The sequence below is a fragment of the Dama dama genome, chromosome 4 (genome assembly GCF_033118175.1).
Source record: "Dama dama isolate Ldn47 chromosome 4, ASM3311817v1, whole genome shotgun sequence".
NCBI lineage: Eukaryota > Metazoa > Chordata > Mammalia > Artiodactyla > Cervidae > Dama > Dama dama.
The window spans coordinates 41880345-41900324 of record NC_083684.1 but is presented as its reverse complement, the minus strand read 5'-3'; the positions used below and the strand labels follow the sequence as shown (position 1 = coordinate 41900324).

The 19980-nt window shown below is 35.5% G+C and overlaps 2 protein-coding genes across 7 annotated transcripts in view; one reads left to right on the top strand and one right to left on the bottom strand.

Moving 5' to 3' along the window:
• The window catches only part of NFAT5 (nuclear factor of activated T cells 5), a 122035-nt gene that overhangs the window by 11988 nt on the left and 90067 nt on the right, over window positions 1-19980 (bottom strand). For 5 of the 6 annotated variants that reach the window (XM_061138842.1, XM_061138844.1, XM_061138846.1 and 2 more), the window contains 5 exons: window positions 18922-19056; window positions 18743-18795; window positions 10804-10936; window positions 6777-6857; window positions 968-1116 (listed from right to left, as the gene is read on the bottom strand). In XM_061138842.1, the coding sequence (XP_060994825.1) occupies window positions 968-1116; window positions 6777-6857; window positions 10804-10936; window positions 18743-18795; window positions 18922-19056 (551 nt within the window). The remainder of the gene's footprint in view (window positions 1-967; window positions 1117-6776; window positions 6858-10803; window positions 10937-18742; window positions 18796-18921; window positions 19057-19980) is intronic. The other variant, XM_061138843.1, reaches the window with a different exon arrangement.
• On the top strand, window positions 13768-17172 carry LOC133054142 (sugar phosphate exchanger 3-like). The gene has a single exon (XM_061138852.1). It carries the CDS (start codon window positions 14191-14193, stop codon window positions 15676-15678), a length of 1488 nt encoding a protein of 495 aa, XP_060994835.1. The 5' UTR covers window positions 13768-14190; the 3' UTR covers window positions 15679-17172.

Below are 19980 nucleotides of genomic sequence, written 5' to 3'. Positions count from 1 at the left end.
CAGAATTTTTAAAGAAGCATGTAAGCAAAGACAGTCAAACAATAGAAGTAGACATAGAAGAATAATCAGCTATTGATACACTTAGGACAGTAAGTACACATTAATTCTGTGGTTCATGAATTACTAGCAAATTTTAAAATATCTTTTTTTTTAAGCTGTTTCCACAAATTTATACTAGTTTTTAAATTTCATTAGTTCTTAATTTTGCAATCCAATCAGTATTCCATTTGATAATAGTACATTTTTAACTCAGTGTAAGTCATTCACATTTTAAAAATTCATCTCACAATTCCAGAATTTTTATGAGGCTGACCCATAATATATAAATTCTAAAAATTACATATGGAACATTACACTAGTCTATAATTTTTGCCTTTTCTGAAAGTAATAATAATTTGAGTTCTTTTCTACTTTATTTTTATTTTTTTCCCCCAATTATTTTTATTAGTTGGAGGCTAATTACAATATTGTAGTGGTTTTTGCCATATATTGACATGAATCAGCCATGGATTTACATGTGAAATATCTCCACTTGTGCATCACTTATAACATTATTGGGAGGGTGAAATAAGAGAAAAATGGAAAAGGAAAGAGAATCTTTCTTGGAAAAAGGAAAAAAGAAATAAGGGAAAAAGGAAAGAAGAAAAAGGAAATAAAATGTCTCTAGTTTTGAAAATGTTAAGCTTGTACTTTCATTATACCAAACATCACAAAGGTCCAGCTAATGCATTAATGCCTCTCTTGCCAAAAATGTATATTGGAAGTTCGCTGTAGGCTATTTTATTTGAGTATAACATCATTTATTCTACAAAGCAAAATTCATTAAGTGCATCCAAAGAGAAACAGCTATAAAAGAAATAGAAAAAGTAAAAAGCATTATCAGGGAAAAGAAATCAAACTACTCAAAATATAACTATTTTTATATTTGAGGTTAATATGTGACAGGGCACTAGTCAATGTAGCTCACCTTAAAAATAGAAGGCGATCTTTTCTCTGCTGTTACTTCCATTGGAGTAATGTCTTCACTTTTAATCATAGTGCTTGATATGAGCGGAGTGATCAGAGCATTAGAAAGCATATTTACCTTATCTAAGTTACATCCAGTAGTTTTCATTGCTGCACACACACCAAAAAAAAAAAAATTGAAAATCACTGAAATCAACTATTATCATTCTACTGTGTGTTGACACCTTAGTCATGAATCAAAACATTAATTTTTTGATGCTCTGATAGTAGCATGAGATACAAATGTGCCCAAAGTGTGTCCTCCCTCTTTTTAAGTAGCAGAACCTTGAGGACTCCTGGTAGTAGCCTGAGACTATGAGTTAAATATCAACAAGCTTGAGCACTCAGTTATCAAGTTATACCCCCCAGCACTCTTCAAAAGGCCCTGAATTACACTGCTTAACATGACCATGCAGCTGGAAATCTCCAGGAGGCTAAAGCTACTCAGTTACAACTGTTACATTTTCCTCTTAGTATCTGACTGCCGGGAAATTACAAAGTCAAACTTTGGGGGGTTATAGGATTGCTTGAACATTTCTCTCCTCAACAAAACTCAAGCTTCTCATTAGAAGATGCCATCAACTGATCAAACAGATTCACTTTTCTAAATTAATGTCTTAGAAAACTTGAATTTACCAAGTTAACATATAAACATATTTCTCAAGACAGGACTTAATTTTTTTCTTTTCAGAAATTTAAGTACAACTGATATTTTATGTTTACCAATTAAATTTCCAAAGCAAAACTAGCAAGTATTTTTCTACTTCCATCTACTTCCATTTTCAGAAGTAGTTACAGATTAGAAACCAAGGAGAGGCAATATGTAGCAGATAGGTAGGTTCTAGCACTTCATTCTATCTACTTTTCCCCCTTGACTCTCTTTTTTCTTTTTTGTCTATTTAAGCCTGCCACTGGCACTTAGTGGAGCACACTGATGAAGCATCACTGATGGCAGGCTTCTGAATTGAACACACAGCCAAATTCTGAGCTAAGGTTTACCACTACTTTGAGACCCTGTGTAAAGAAATACAGATTCCTTAGAAAGCTTAGCTGTTAAACTTTTTTTTTAGTTGAAAAACTAACATAATATTATATTAGCTTCAGGTGTACAACAAGGTGATTCAATATTTTAATACATAGATTTCTTAATTTGTTACTAGAAAAGAAACCCTGGCTACAAAGAGGGTTTTTAAATGGAATATGGTATATAAGCAGGATAGTTACTTTTCTAAATATTTTGACTTAAATCTTCTGGTCTTTATTCAATCTTTCTCACAGCCAATTGACCAGAAACAATCACTATGGAAACTGATTATACTAGGGGAGGAAAAAGTGCCCACTTCTGATATTCTGCTTTCATTACTCTAAGAAATCAATCATTTACGCATGAGTTCTCTGGATCTATTTTCACCTAGATCCTATCAATACCAACACAATTCAACTTACAACTCAATTTTCTCAGAGTCAAAGCTTCAGATATAGGCAGGCATTTAAAAGTATTACAGGCCCACCTCACAGGATAATTTGAAAGACAATTAGTATTGTCTTCTGTTGATCCTGTAACATCAGCTGCTATTCTTGCTTTTGGATTCTATTAGAACGTAAGTTTCATGAAGATAAGAGATTTTGTTTTGTTGTTCCTGGTGCATACTAGGGAATAAATAAATATCTGCTGAATGAATGAAGAAACAACTGTTTTCCATGTCTTGACATAATGTCACATTTGTGTATCAAGTTCTAAATCTTATTATAATTGATGGCTATTTTAAAGGATGTTATATGGAGGATTATGCCACAACACAAATTTAAGTCATTTATGTTGCTAAGAATTCATCATTAAAGCATAACTAATTAAATCTCTCAGAAGGACACCTGGGTGTTATACTAAAGCTCTGATTTCAAGGAACCACAAAAATAAGCCATTTGTCAAGGGAAATTCCTACTTGAAAGTGACTATCTTTTTTAAACTGATCAGGAATCTCCAATTAATGATGTTGTATTTAAAAATGACAAATGAAAAATTTAAACTGATAAAATAGTTTGAAAGTGAAAGTTGCTCAGTTGTGTCTGACTCTTATTTTTTGTGTGTGTGTGTCTGACTCTTAGTAACCCCATGGACTATACAGTCCATGGAATTCTCCAGGCCAGAATACTGGAGTGGGTAGCCTTTCCCTTCTCCAGGTGATGTTCCCAATCCAGGGATCGAACCCAGGTCTCCCACATTGCAGGTGGATTCTTTACCAGCAGAGCAACCAGGGAAGCCCAAGAATACTGGAGTGGGTAGCCTATCCCTTCTCCAGCAGAACTTCCTGACTCAGTAATCAAACCAGGGCCTCCTGCACTGCAGGTGGATTCTTTACCAACTGAGCTACCAAGGAAGCCTGATAACATAGTTTAATATTCAATTTAATTTTATATCTTCATAAAATTATTTTACATGATTTCAGCTGATAAAATTATCAAAATAAGATCTGAATTGTGAAAAAGAATAATGTGTGTGTGTCTGTTTCTTATTCATTTTTTAATCTTGCAAGATTTTGATTAAATGACTATATCATTTTATTATCAAAAATTAAACATAGTGTTTAACACCTTTTAACCTTCAATCTGTAATCTTGTATGAGAAATTTCACATTGGATGAGGTTAGCGTCTCTGATACTCTAGGAAAAAAGCATTTAGGAGTTTTTGGAGAAAAGCATGAACCCATCAAAGTTGGCAAAGAAAAGACCAAAAACTGTCCCTAACTTTAACGATTGATTAATTATGCTATTATTAACCTAATGAACATGGTTTGAATTATTATTGCTTAGACATTACCTTTCACACGAAAACTTGATCTATCTTTTTAAATCCTAGCGAAGTGACCTTCAGCAAATTACAGAACCTCTCTGGAATCTTGATTTCCTCATCTGTGAAATGAGAATCATAAACTACCTACCTCAGAGTTTGACTAAACGAGATAATGCTGGTAAAGAGTGTGGCATGCTGACTAGCACTTAATATATGTTCAAGAAACATTAGCCATGGTTATCCATAGCAGAGACTTGTAAATTGTCCTGTAGTTAAATCAAATTACGCACTTCAGTTCAGTTGCTGAGTCGTGTCAGACTCTTTGCAACCCCATGAAGAGCAGCACACCAGGCCTCCCTGTCCATCACCAACTCCCAGAGTTTATCCAAAATCCTGCCCATTAAGTCAGTGATGCCATCCAACCATCTCATCCTCTGTCATCCCCTTCTCCTATGCATTCAATCTTACCCAGCATCAGGGTCTTTTCAAATGAGTCAGTTCTTTGCATCAAGTGGCCAAAGTATTGGAGTTTCAGCTTCAACATCAGTCCTTCCAATGAACACCCAGGACTGATCTCCTTTAGGATGGACTGGTTGGATCTCCTTGCAGTCCAAGGGACTCTCAAGAGTCTTCTCCAACACCACAGTTCAAGAGCATCAATTCTTCAGCACTCAGCTTTCTTTATAGTTCTAGTCTCATATCCATACATGACTACTGGAAAAACCACAGCTTTGACTAGACGGACCTCGTTGACAAAGTAATGTCTCTGCTTCATAATATGCCGTCTAGGTTGGTCATAACTTTCCTTCCAAGGAGTAAGCGTCTTTTAATTTCATGGCTGCAGTCACCATCTGCAGTGATTTTGGAGCCCAAAAAAATAAAGTCTCTCACTGTTTCCACTGTTTCCCCATCTATTTGCCATGAAGTGATGGGACCGAATGCCATGATCTTAGTTTTCTGAATGTTGAGCTTCAAGCCAACTTTTTCACTCTCCTCTTTTAATTTCATCAAGAGGCTGCTTAGTTCCTCTTCACTTTCTGCCATAAGGGTGGTGTCATCTGCATATCTGAGGTTTTTGATATTTCTCCCGGCAATCTTGATTCCAGCTTGTGCTTCATCCAGCCCAGCGTTTCTCATGATGTACTCTACATATAAATTAAATAAGCAGGGTGACAATATACAGCCTTGACGTACTCCTTTTCCCATTTGGAACCAGTCTGTTGTTCCACGTCCAGTTCTAACTGTTGCTTCCTGACCTGCATACAGGTTTCTCAAGAGGCAGGTCAGGTGGTCTGGTATTCCCATCTCTTTCAGAATTTTCCACAGTTTGTTGTGATCCACATAGTCAGAGACTTTGGCACAGTCAGTGAAACAGAAGTACATGTTTTTCTGGAACTCTTTTGCTTTTTCGATGATCCAGTGGATGTTGGGAATTGGATCTCTGGTTCCTCACCCTTTTCTAAAACCAGCTTGAACATCTAGAAGTTCATGGTTCACGTATTGCTGAAGCCTGACTTGGAGAATTTTGAGCATTACTTTGCTAGTGTGTGAGATGAGTGCAACTGTACAGTAGTTTGAGCATTCTTTGGGATTGCCTTTCTCTGTGACTGGAATGAAAACTGACCTTTTCCAGTCCTGTGGCCACTACTGAGTTTTCCTAATTTGCTGGCATATTGAATGCAGCACTTTCACAGCATCATCTTTTAGGATTTGAAATATCTCAACTTGAATTCCATCACCTCCACTAGCTTTGTTCGTAGTGATGCTTCCTAAGACCCACTTGACTTCACATTCCAGGATGTCTGGCTTTAGGTGAATGATCACACCATCATGATTATCTGGGTCATGAAGATCTTTTTTGAACAGTTCTTCTGTGTATTCTTGCCACCTCTTCTTAATATCTTCTGCTTCTGTTAGGTCCATATCATTTCTGTCCTTTATTAAGCCCATCTTTGCATGAAATGTTCCCTTGGTATTTCTAATTTTCTTGAAGAGATCTCTAGTCTTTCCCATTCTATTGTTTTCCTCTATTTCTTTGCACTGATCGCTGAGGAAAGCTTTCTTATCTCTCCTTGCTATTCTTTGGAACTCTGCACTTAAATGGGTATATCTTTCCTATTCTCCTTTGCTTTTCGCTTCTCTTCTTTTCACACTAGTGCATAATTCCTAATTAATCTATTTTGGAAGTGTTGATGGTCAGAAATTATAACGGCAAGCCATACTGAACTGTATATGTGAATGCTGAATTTTACTATGACATAGGGAAAAATTCCATGGTATTTGATAAAATGTATTAAGGATATTATGCCCCTTAAAAATATAAGTATATAAAATTTTAAAATTTGACTCATGAATTTAATGGCAAAAGTGTAAGAAAAAGCTAGAATTATGGAATAAATCAATGGCCATTATGTAATTGACATCTTAACATATAATGGCACAAAAGCATCACAATTGAGCATCACAGATGTATTAGAAATCTGCTAAGAAAACAGTCTTATTCTAACACACTATAACATCCTGAAGGTATCGTCATTGTCTGCTTGGAAATAATGATATCAAAAGAAAGAATGGTACCTAAAGCAACTTTTTCAAATGCCAATAGTTCTTATTTTGGTTCTTCAGCCTCAATGTCAAGTCCTACTTACTGGCAGCAAGAAGCTTTATATAGCTATTTTGCATACCTTATCGTACTCTATACTTTTAAGATTTTTAATATTAGGGAATAAAAAAACAAAACAAAAACTCCTTAACTGTAAGATGTTTTTTAAAAAGTTGTTTATATGGCAAATGAGGGGAAATATCAAGTTAGGAAGCAAGTCTCTGCATTCAGTGAAGTTAAACAAGTATTTATTTTACAGTATCAAAGATAATCTGCTAACTGTTTCAAGTACACAACAGTAAATAAAATAGTAAGGTTTGCTAGAGAAAATACATAGCATCACTGATTTACAATTTTTGAGCAGAATTAACTTGGTACCTTTCATGGCTTCTTCGAAAGAGCAAGGTCTTGCTGGACTAGATATTTCCTTCTTTACATTCACATTCAAAGCAACAGCTGCTGTTATTAAACAAAAAAGATTAATGTATTTATTTAGACTTCCTGAAAAATGTATATCTTAAAATTCTTTAACAGGAGTATTTTCTCATAAAACATTATTAAATTATTTGTTCAGCAGAAATTCTAGGTTCAGATGAGTTTTTATAATCTATACTCACCAGTTTACCCTCTAAAATTCACCAGTCTCCAAGTGGGCAGAAGCATATGCTTATTATTAAAACAAAATAAAAATAACACTACTTTAAAAAATCTTTCTTGTAACAGTACAAATGAGTAGAAGATTGACATGAGATCTTTAAAAACGTATTAATACCAAATATACTCTAACACTAGCATGAAAAAATTCACCATTCACCTACGTAAATGATTTAAAAAAATACTGATTCAGAAACATAATTGAGATAATTAAAAAAAAAACTGTGCTGAATATACAAAATATATAGTATCATTACTTTTTAATAAAGCCTTAGAAATAATAATCTTTGCTATTATTAATGAAAATTGCTACACTATTATATCTACACATGTCAAGTACACCTACTATGAAAATTTTAAATTTAATGAGCATAAGAGTAGAGATCAGTTCTGAATGGTAAAGTTAAATTCCAAATAAAAAGATTTTCTTCAAATGACTGTATAATAATTTTATTTAAATAGATGCTAATTTTTATTTTTCAATGTATTTATATTCCCTAACTTATTCCAAATAAGAACTGAGTCAATTTATTATCAACTTATTCTTGACATCATAATGCAAAATGATGGTTATAGAGAATATAAAGATAATTAACTGTGAATAAAGAAACAAAATGTACATGTCTCCTAAGAATGAGGTTAAAAAATTTATCTAAGCATGCTGTATGTAAGGGCCAACAAATGATAATCTGAAAGAACTGTTAATTGAATGAAATTATCAAACTGAATAGAACTGACTGGAAAAGAAATTCATAGGCAATTTTAAAGCATAACATTTATTCTAACAATTACAGATTTAAGAATGGAAACTAATCTTCAAAAAATCTTTAAATTTCTACTTTTAACACAAGTTTTAGTCATTTGTTTTTAAAGCAACAAAAAAATATGAATAAGTATTTTATCCTCCATTTCTTATAGCAATTCCCACTGCAGAGTCACTACAAAAAACAATATGATTTACTTAAAAGATGAAAGTAAAACAAATTAATGGTCAAGCATGGTTCAGTGACTAGCAATGAAACAAAGGTTTTTTAAGTCTGCAAAGTAACAGTCTAAAAGAATACATATGTGACGTGTTTTTGGCAGTACAGACTCAGAGGGCTTTAGAGGGGCTTGTGTCTGGCAAAGCATGCAGAGCCAGTTTATGCTCACTTGAGCCCCTGTTCCAATCCTACTCTTAGAGTATGTACCAAGTACATAAGATACCAAAATTTTCTGCACAACTACTCTATAGACTATGTGTGCCACCTTAAGCCTACAGGGTGAACAGAGCTTAGGAGCATCAGCTGGTGCATCAAGGCCCTCCAGGTGAAGGATGGAGCGGGAGAGGGAAAAGAAGGGTGGCAGGCTGGGAAGTCCTCTTTCTTCATGTTGCCATATTCCAGTTTAGACCTCCAAGCAGTCTGAAAATCCTAAATTCAAATCTGGCCTTCCAGGTTATTGAAGGTATCTAGGTCAAATTAGGATAAAATATATTTATTTGTTATTTTTTTATCTGTAACTTAAATATTTAGACAAAATGGTGCAGCAGTCACCATTTCTACTCTTAACTCACAAAAATGAGGGTGGGTCTTGTTTTAGCTGTTATAATTACTATGTGCTAAGTCTCATCAGTCGTGTCCAACTCTGTGTGACCCCATGGACTGTAGCCCACCAGGCTCCTCTGTCCATGGAATTCTCCAGGCAAGAATCCTGGAGTGGATTGCCATTCTCTTCTCCAGGGTATCTTCCTGACCCAGGGATCAAACCCGCCATCTCTCACATCTCCTGCACTGGCAGGCAGGTTCTGTACCACTAGAGCCATCTGGGAAGCCCTATAATTATAATACGCCACTGAATATGCAAATCTTTAACCACAGTCCCCAGCTGAGTCAAAACAGCAACTAGTTTATCATAATGAGACAGTGCAAATTATCATAACCAAGTTTTCCTGAAATATTCTCTCATGTGCACACCTAAAAAGACATTCACAGTTTATAAAACAAAAAAAGTGAAATTATGGGAAGATTCTTTAATTAGCTATATCATAAAGGCAGAAACTGAAGCATTAGATCTCACTATAAAATTTGCACAAAATATATTTATTCAAATAAGAGTTTCTGAGAGCGACTGCTATCTAGTACATATAAAATACAAGGGGGAAAAACATAAAAGAATAAACATACGTCAGTGATGGTCTAAATGTGGCCAAATATAGCCAATTAGTGTAGGCTTTATATTTGGCAATTTATCAAAGAAAAATTTTTAATAATGAGCATTCATCACTAAGAAATGAAGATTCATAGTGCTGATGCTAAGCACTTCAAAGTCCTGAAGTTCTTTATTATTGATCAATAAAAAGAAACAAAGACAACAAAATCTCAGTAAGTATTTTAAGGATGGTAAAACTTTAAAGCTATTCACCCTCCCCCCACACACACTTCCTTCTCCCCTTCCCATACGAATGTATTAATTACTGTATGCCATTTTTCTCCCTCTATGAGCAAGCTTCTCTTCACATAAAATACTAAATATTCTAGCAATTAATTACTAAAGTGCTTTAACTACCATTAGTTTTAAATCAAATTTTCTTGGATTTTTGAGACTTTCATAGAAAGAAAACAATCAACTGTTTGATTTTTAAGTATAAACCAGTATCCTCTTTCCTAGTTTTGTTGAAGCCAGTATATTATTTCCAAACTTTTGTCTTTTTCTGTCTAAAATCTCTACATGTGATCTTTTATTCTGAGACAAACATTAGAAGAATTTCATAAGGGCTATATTATGGCACACTTTTGTAACAAACTGATGGGAAATAACCAATGTTGTGAAAGTTGGACATGATTCACAGAAGAAAAAGGGAACAGATAACATTAAGTGATAGAGAATAATTATCAAGACTAATTATAACTCTGTCCTAGCTACTGTGTTCATCACTTCTGTTACCAGGGCTTTCTTTCCTTGCTACCATTTTTCACTTTGCACTTCACTGATTTCTGAACAATTTGCGAAAAATGTTATCAGTAAACTTGGAGATATGGAAGAACTTCTAATTCCGAAGCACGCCTGAGATACGAACAGAGTAAATCAATGGCAGTGTGGCAGCAGCCAAGTCTACGTCAACAAAACATGTGAAGTGTTTCCATTTCCAAAATGTTTTCTCTACTTTTCCAGGAAAAGGCTTGTCCAGGCAACTAAATGGATGTAGGTAAAAATCTCGTAAGATACTTCTTACCCAGAGATATAAAATTTTAAACAAACAACTGCTCTAGTTTCTAAAGCACCTGTTTTACCTAAATGCTTAAAATTATTTTTAAAATACTTATTCACCAGAAGTCTTTGATATTTTTGACTACATAAATTAGAAAATGTTACAGGCATATGACTCTATTTGTGATATTATCACTTATCTCTCTGAGATTCTCTCTCGCCTGTCCCAAAATGCATCCTGTAAGACAGCCAGACTGAAAACTACTAGCAGTTTTCCTAAAGTAGTACATAAGAGGTATTCAATAAATGGTAATTCTTACCTTATCATACAAGGAGTACTTGTATGATAACTCTGTAAGGCGGAAACGGTTCTCTTAACTAAGAGTAAAAGCAGAGTTTGGTGGCCATCTTTTTGGGAAATAATGCCATCTCCAAAAAATATTGGTATCAATTTACCTTTGCACACTACTTCCTCTTTTAAGTTGGCTGGTCTCCATATTCTTCTGAAGAAGCAGAAATGGATTACTCCTTTTGATTCAGAACTTTTAATATTTTGACATACCTGGGTCTGGAGTGTAAGTGAATGGCTGAACATCATGAGATCTTCCAGCATTGGTTACTACATATATTCCCACTGCTACTGGCAAAGTTATATGTTGATCATGATACGGGGGAACCTTCACAATAAGATGATTCTAATTGAAAGAAAATTATAAGAGGCAGAAATAAAGCAATATATAAATTAAAAATATGAAATAAAATATTATAATTAAGTACTTTCCTGTTAGCTGTAAAGTTTAAAAAGTTTGACTAGGTGGAAAAAAGTATTATTTAAAAGTTCGGGTCCACAGGCATCAAGACATTAATCTTAAAGTTGCTTTTAAGGTTAAATACCAATGTTTTGCAATGGCATAAAAGGTCCCTGGTCCTGTCAACTTTATCTCATTCCCATTCTCCTCTAGCTTGTTACACTCCAGGCACACTGACCTTCTTACACTAACACACTAAATTCATTTTTACCTCAGAGCCTTTACAACTTGCTATTCTCTTTCACTGGAATACTCTTCTCCTTTATCTCTTTAAATATCCAGTTCCTTACCCATTTCCAGATCTCATTCAAATGTCATCTCCTCAGAGAAGCCTTCTCTGACCATCCTCTTTTGGCACCCCTCTCCAATCTGATCACAGAATCCTGCTTATTTCTTATCACCACCTGAAATTACTGTGATTATCTGCTTGTTTTTTGTCCCCTCTACAACCACAAGAATGCAAGTTCCAAGAGAAGCTAGGATGTTCTGTTCTTCATCCTATCTCCACTGTTAAGCACCTCACACAGAATATACTCAAATAGATTTGTTGAAAAAAAGAATGAATATATTTCCAAGAAAAAAAATTGCCCACCAAGCAATATCAGTTACTATATGTTTTGTAAACCTTAACAGTGAGATGTACTTTGCAGTGCAGTTCACTGCTTTCTAACCACTGACAACTAATTCTCATTTAGTCTATTTAAATTTAAAATGTTTCAATTTGTATTTAAAACTAGTAACTAATTCTCATTTAAAGTCAACTGAGTTCAGTTTACCCAAAACCCAGTAAATCAAGATCATTTTTTTGTGTGTGAAAATAGTGGTAGAAGCATCCTTTTAAGAGAAAGGAAGAGTTCCATAAATGCTTCAGCAGCACTTATTCAAGGGGACTACATCTTCTTAGAAGATATCATGAACTGCATCAGACTCATTCTCTTCTTCCCTGCTATGTTATAGCACTGGAGAAGAACAGCAAAAGGTAGTGACTGTGCTTTTGTACTATGTGATATGCAGGAGGTCAGTGGTGACAGCTGAGGATGAAATGAGTTTAATGTCATTTTTTACTTAGACTCTGGAAGTTGGCTGACTCAGTTGAACAGAACATGACAAAATGAGTCCAAGATTTCAATTTTTGAGTACTTAATTTGTTTCTAAGCCATCTTAAAACATGCTCCAAAATAGTCATATCGTAAATTTTAAAATAGCTTCTTACTTATGGTAATAGTAGAATGCTTTCTGAGTCCAGTTAGCTATCTCAAAAAAATCACACTTCTAATTCAGGTGGAAAAACATATAAATGTATACATCCACAGGAATTAGGGGGCAAAAATCTGAAAGCACATAATTGTATATGAAGCCATCAAAAAATGTATCTGCATTGACTCAAATTCTTAGAAATAAGAGTTTTAAAATCTTGCCCACCTTCATTTTTCCTCCTTTGTTTAAACACTGCAACTACATCACAAAGCAGTTCTACCTACATTTAAGGAGATGGCTGAATGGATGGACTTCCGAAGTATCTTCCCAGTCTTAAGATTATTTGACCAACTCAATAACTGAAAAGATGTTTCCAAATAAAAATTTGTTCTTGGTAATTAGTAACAGAATTAGTATCTAAAAGTCAGATGAATATATATATACACATATATTTATTTATTTACATTTATATATATTTATTTATATACATATGTATTTTAAATCTTTTACTCCACTTGTTTTAGAGAGTGTAGTTAAACAAACCTAATTTGAAACTTCTTAAAAATCAAATGAACAAATTATTCACGTACTCAATCTGAAATCAAGAAATTCTACAAATGATTTGAATTAAAAACTAAGTAAACTGTGAGTACTGACAGTAAATTAAAAAAAAAAAAAAACACCTAATCTCAAAAATTAAGAGCAATCAACTACCACTGAACTAGGAGTACAATACACCCAAAACATACAAAGGGCTGGGAGGCCTGTGGAGCAGGTAGAATGTTTTCTGAGGTAAAAAGGGAAGAATATCTAAATTTTAATTTCTTAGAAAAATCTGGTTGGATTCAAAATAACGATTTTCTTTATCCCAGCAGATGATCTTTTTTCAGGGTTTATAAGCAATGGTGGTAGATATTTTTCACATTCCTAAGGAATAATTTATCATTGTCAAAATTGTCATTTTGCAGCTGGGGGCATATACATAAAAATAACTGGAGACACAAAAAAAATTCCTAATAAGACCAGTTTGAAAACATAATCTCGAAACTCTCAAGTCTTTGTTTAGCCTAGTTGTTCCCCAAAATTCTGAGGATCTTTTGGGCATTTGTTCCGAGAATTTTCTTTACATAGTTCTACTAAAATTTCCATCTTCTTCAAAGCTCCATCTTATTTTTTTTTTATTCTTACTCTCTAAAAAATACAATATAAAGAACCCAGAAGACTAGAAGTTGAGGAATTATAATCTATACATTTTTCTATTTTTAATAGGCTAATGTCTATTTCATGTTCTGTAAAACAAGTTATACTTACATCAAATTATAGACCTCTGATACAAATGAACTTATTCACAAAATATAAACAGATTCACAGACTTTGAAAATAAACTTATGCTTACCAAAGGGGAAAGGTGGGAGGGAGGGATAAATTAGAAGTCTGGGAACTTACATATAGGCATTACTATGTATAAAACAGATCATCAACAAGAACCTACTGTACATCACAGGGAACACTACTCAATATTCTATAATAACATATACCCATATAATTACCTATATGGGAAAAGAATCTGAAAAAAGAATGGATATACTAAATCACTTTGCTGTACACTGGAAACTAACATAACATTGTAAATCAACTATACTTCAATATAAAGTAAATAATTAAATGAAAAAAACAAAAGAAGCTAAAAAAAGATTAAGCTCTCCTAGGCTCTAAAATACTTGCTTCTAATTTCCTTTTAAAATCCCTTCGGGCCCGGGTGAGGTGGCGGCGGGAGTGGTGGGGTTGTGGGCGAGGCTGAGCAAGCGTAGCAAGCCGAGCGGCCGGCCAGGAACGTGACGACTATTGCGGGTCTCGGGTGCGCGAGTGGCGAAAGAAGAAATGATTAAACCATTCACTATCCAGACTTTAAGGTCACAGTGAGAAGGAAGGTCAGGAGGAACATGGCCTGGCCAAATATTTTTCAAAGAGGAACTCTGCTCTCCCGGTTCAGCCATCATCACGTGGTCGTGTTCCTGCTCACCTTCTTCAGTTACTCGTTGCTCCATGCGTCAAGAAAAACATTTAGCAATGTCAAAGTCAGTATCTCTAAGCAGTGGACCCCAGGTGCTTTTAACAAGTCAATTGAATTACTGCCTGTGGAGATTTGGAGCAGCAACCATTTGTTTCCCAGTGCAGAGGAAGCCACTCTTTTCCTCGGAACGCTGGACACCATTTTCCTCTTCTCCTATGCCGTGGGCCTTTTCGTCAGCGGTATCGTCGGGGATCGGCTGAATTTGCGATGGGTTCTGTCTTTTGGCATGTGCTCTTCTGCATTAGTGGTGTTCGTCTTTGGCACTCTCACGGAATGGCTGCATTTCTACAACAAGGGACTGTACTGCAGCCTGTGGATCGTGAACGGCCTGCTGCAGTCCACCGGCTGGCCCTGCATGGTTGCTGTTATGGGCAACTGGTTTGGGAAAGCTGGGCGAGGGGTTGTTTTTGGTCTCTGGAGTGCCTGTGCCTCAGTGGGCAATATTTTGGGCGCATGTCTCGCTTCTTCTGTTCTGCAGTATGGTTATGAGTATGCCTTCCTGGTGACAGCGGCCGTGCAGTTTGCTGGTGGGATTGTCATCTTCTTTGGACTCCTGGTGTCACCGGAAGAAATAGGTATCCCAGGTATCGAGACAGAAGAAAATTTTGAAGAAGACTCGCACAGGCCATTAATTAATGGTGCTGAAAACGAAGATGAAGCTGAGCCTAATTATTCAATCCAAGAAGGCAATACTGTGACCCAAGTGAAGGCAATAAGCTTCTTCCAGGCTTGTTGCCTTCCTGGAGTTATAGCGTATTCACTGGCCTACGCATGCTTGAAGTTAGTGAATTACTCCTTCTTCTTCTGGTTGCCCTTTTATCTGAGTAACAACTTTGGATGGAAGGAGGCCGAAGCTGACCAGCTGTCCATCTGGTACGACGTCGGAGGAATTATAGGTGGAACGCTGCAAGGCTTCATCTCTGACATGTTACAGAGGAGAGCACTGGTGTTAGCTCTCAGTCTGCTTCTGGCCATCGGGTCCCTGGTTGGATACAGTCGTTCTCCAAACGACAAGTCCATCAATGCGCTTCTGATGGCTGTCACAGGATTCTTTATTGGTGGACCTTCTAATATGATAAGCTCTGCTATTTCTGCGGACCTGGGTCGTCAGGAGCTGATCCAAGGGAGCAGCGAGGCTTTGGTGACCGTCACTGGGATCGTTGATGGAACCGGGAGCATTGGAGCTGCAGTGGGCCAGTATTTAGTGTCTTTGATCCAGGACAACCTGGGATGGATGTGGGTTTTCTACTTTTTCATTCTTATGACAAGTTGCACAATTCTGTTTATTTCACCATTAATAGTGAGGGAAACATGCTCTCTTATGCAAAGACGACAAACTCGCATATTGAATGAGTGACTGGTGCCCACAAAGAACATCAGGACTCTTCCTTCTTTTAATTCTCCCTATTTTGGGTTTGTCTTAAGAACTCCAACATAACCTCAGATTATCAGGCCTCTTTCAGCATTGTCAGCCGCCGGAGATGCTGACCAGAGTGAAGGCTGGGTTGTTTTTTCTACACTACAGGAATTAATGATTTTTATTTATCACCCTTGTTCCGTGAATGTACCGAATGGCCTGTGAATCTGCCAGCAACTCTGTTGGCCTGTGGAGGTTCATCCCTTTAACCGTAAATGCTTTATTGAACTTGGACCCTTGTTCTCCAGCCTGGAAAGCTGAGTGACCACGAGGCAATTGTGCCTGGTTTTGTAGCAACGATGTGCTCCACAAATAGAAAGGATCATTGCATTTTGCTTCGGTCATGAGTTTACAGAGAGCAGCTCATCTCTGAAGCATCACATTCTGGTGCAGCACTCCAGCTGGGTCCAGCATAAGCCTGTCTTGGACAGAGAATCCCTTAGTTAAACTCTAAAGTGGGAAAAGTCACACTACGTGCTGAGTGACTCAGTTACTTTGTGTCTGCTCTGAAGCAGAAATATCTTCCAGTGATTGTCAGCTGTTCTCCTCCATCTTCATTCAGAATTACCTTCAACTCCTGGAAGTCTTTTGTCTTCCTGTCAAGGACCATGAGGTACCTCGGTTGTGAACATTCCAGGATGTAATTTACAACCGAAGTACTCAACCCCAGGCTTGTTCTCTGTGAACTTTTTAGGATCCACTAGGAAGCCAGTCGGCTTAGACCTATTTTCAGAGTCTCGGTCTCTGTCATAACCAGGTTCCTTGTGTTACCTCAGCAGAAGACTAGAATTAGAGAAAAAGGAAAGACCTTTTGGCCTTCTATGCATTAAGTACGTGACATTGAATCACAGTGGATTACTAGGGCCTGAGAGGTATCTAGGTGTCTACTCTTTAGATGTTTGTAGAATATACATCTTCAAGGCTGTGAATTCTATACTAATTATCAATATTTTAAGGTCATCCCGTATATATATTTTAAATTATGAAAGTGAGCAGGCGAAAAACGTGCAATTTTGAGGGCTGCCTAATTTACATGGAGTTAGGGGAGAATTTTCAACCTCTTGCTTTATACTCTCAAATGTGTGTTTATGAACTTGTTAATGTTATTTAATCAAGCAGACTTCCAATCGGTTAACTGCGCATTACTGACAGAAAGGGAAACTTTTGAAACACAGGGAAAATAAACTGACTTTTATTTAAAAAAAAAAAAAAAAAAAATCACCTTCACACTCAAGCTGCTAAACTCTTCTTTCTTTTAAAACCAATTTATCTTTAAAAACAATACATATATATATGTAGAGAGAGATCTGTCTTTAAGATATGTATCTTATATATACATTTAATAGGCAATTAAGACCCTACAGAATTCATCTAAAGTTGTTAAAATGGGAGTAGATTTAATAACCATGTGCCTATTGCTTTTGGTATACATGAGTATGAGATATATTATGGCATTGACTAGAAGAGTCAAATATTAACAAAGAATTATTTTCCCAGACTTTGTTAGCCTCAATTTTCAAGTAATAAAAAAGTTTAAAAAAAAAAAAAAAGTTTAATACCTGATGAGTTGATTTTTGGAGTTTCAAATGAATGGCTATCACAATTATATTTGCAATTTGCAAAGTCATCATTAAGTGGTCTTTTCTACTGTACCATCCTCTGGTCATTTTTTATTATTATAGGGGGCCTTTTAACTTTTCATTATAGGCCTGTTATTTTTTTATTGACCACACTCAATCAAAGTCTCTTTACTTTTCATGTATTTTCTGATCATACTTTCTTCTAAGTGTTTAATTTTTGTGTTTTTTTCTTTAATATAAGTATAATCTTTAGGATTTATTTTGTATATCTCAGCTCTGATTCCACTCTAACATACTTCCCAGAAAGCCCTTTAGAAAGAAAGAAAAAAAGAAAGTTTTCTCTGAAAAAGATCAAAAAATTTTAATAAATAGCAGAACCACAGAATTAATGAAAGATCATATTATGATTTAGCCTGTTTACATACTTGCTTACAAAAACCCCAGAGTCTCTATATATAGCCACCAAATGAGGATGTAATTCCTTTCCATTTCACCAAATTTTTATGATTATTCTGCATTAATCCACTGTATAACTTGTTTTACAGAACATGAAATAGACATTAGCCTATTAAAAATAGAAAATTCCATCTTCTTCAAAGCTCCACCTTATTTTTTTTTATTCTTACTGTCTAAAAAAATATAATATAAAGAACCCAGAAGACTAGAGGTTCAGAAATTATAATCTGATCTGTGTTCTTTTCTATAATAAAACTGAAATTGTTAAGTACAGTGCTTTCCTGAGTTCTGTGAGTTCTACTATCAAATCTTTGGCGGTAGTGGAAACCCTTGAATTTGAAGCTAACTGTTCACAAGTAAGACCTGTTCAGGGGACCCCTGAACTTGCAGCTGGTGTCTGAAGTGAGGGCACTCTTAGGCAGCACTGTACCTTTAGTTTTGAGTTTGGCAACATATTGGATATAATATATTGGATATATAATGTTAAATTTATTTTTTCAGAACACAAAGGAATTTTTAAAAATTTTAAACCAAAAATGAATATACACCAAGGTCCTACAAATACAGACTCTAAGTGTAACAAGTAGTGCTTCTGAGTGCAAAAGGTAATGGACAAATATAAAACACCTGGCACATAGCAGGTACTCAATAAATACGTTTCTCTTATTAAAAAGTAGGTGAAGATAATCCAAAGTAGGTAAAGATAGCAAATAAATATTAGGAAAGACATGTTTCATTTATTAATAATGGTGATTTTCTCATGCTCTTAACTTTTCAAATACAGAACTGTCATTTCTAGCATCAGTGGAATAAATCTATTTCAGTTAAACTCAAGAAAGAAACTTTAAATGATTTATATCAATTCCATATAAATAAGAAATTTAATCTGCTGATTTAGGAAAATCTTGGAGCAAAACTCAAGTTTCTCAGGGAATAAACAATCAAACTATAAAAAGTTTAAATTATACCTGATGAAATAATTCCATATCGATTTCAGCTTCTGACTTCCAAGAGTTTTCATCTGATTGAAATAAAAAATAGTGACTTACTAAAATTATGAAACATTTTTTACTTTGTTGCTACAACTGTATCTTTGTAACAAAGTGAAACACTCAACAATTTCTAAGGCAGTGTTATGCCTACTTACCAGAAACATTTTCTTGGAAAATAACTTTAGTTCCTTTCAGAAAGTTCTTGCCAATTAAAAATACTTCTTCCTCTCCTTTCACTGAACAGCTATGCAAGCTCTTCTTTAAGATTTCTGGCACTCCTGCCGGTTGAGCTGTAGGTATACATAAGCATCCCATAAGAAGAACCAACACATTTCTTATCTAAAATCAACTCTCGATTATTCAGTTCTGTAAGTTGTCTTTGTTGACCCCTGAATTTGCCTTCTTTTATTCTACAATGCAGGAGACTCCAGTTCGATTCCTGGGTTGGGAAGATCTGCTGGAGAAGGGATAGCCTACCTACTCCAGTATTCTTGGGCCTCCCTGGTGGGTCAGAGGGTATAAGAATACACCTGCAATGTGGGAGACCTGGGTTCAACTCCTGGGTAAAGATCCCCTGGAGAAGGAACGGCTACCCACTCCAATATTCTGGCCTGGAGAATTCCATGGACAGAGGAGCCTGGCAGGCTACACAGTTCTTGGGGTTGCAAAGAGCTGGACACCACTGAGCAAATTTCACTTTCATTCTGCAAATTAAAATTTACCGTAACAGAAAGCAAAGTTACATGTCATCTTTGTTTTGTCATTACATGAAAAAAAAAGGTGTAAAAATGAACTTGGTCAGGTTTTTGTCTTAACATTAAAAAAAAATCAATTTAATAACAAATATCTCACAATCCCAACCATAAAAATGTTAGCTGTGCTACGCCTTCACAAGACTTCTGAGGCAAAGTGAGTCTCTGGGTGGTATTAAGAGTATCTTTAAGGATCCAAATCTAGGATTTAGAGGCTCTAAATGAAAAGAACACCTGAAAACAGACTGACTCCATTTCAGAATAATTCTTTCTACCAGAGGATCTCCCTGAATTAGGATACCCTGAGGACAAAAATAAAACACACACATTTTTCAATTATAAAGACTAACTAACCACTAGTAAATTAACAAAGAGGTAGAGAAGTATTGAGGAGGAGCCGGATCTAATAAACTATAACTGGCTTACTAATCTTCCTGGTTTTCTTAAGAAAATTTAATATGT

What these genes read in the sequence shown, in the direction of transcription:
- LOC133054142 (XM_061138852.1), top strand. Translation starts at nt 14,191, where the DNA reads ATGGCCTGGCCAAATATTTTTCAAAGAGGAACTCTGCTCTCCCGGTTC.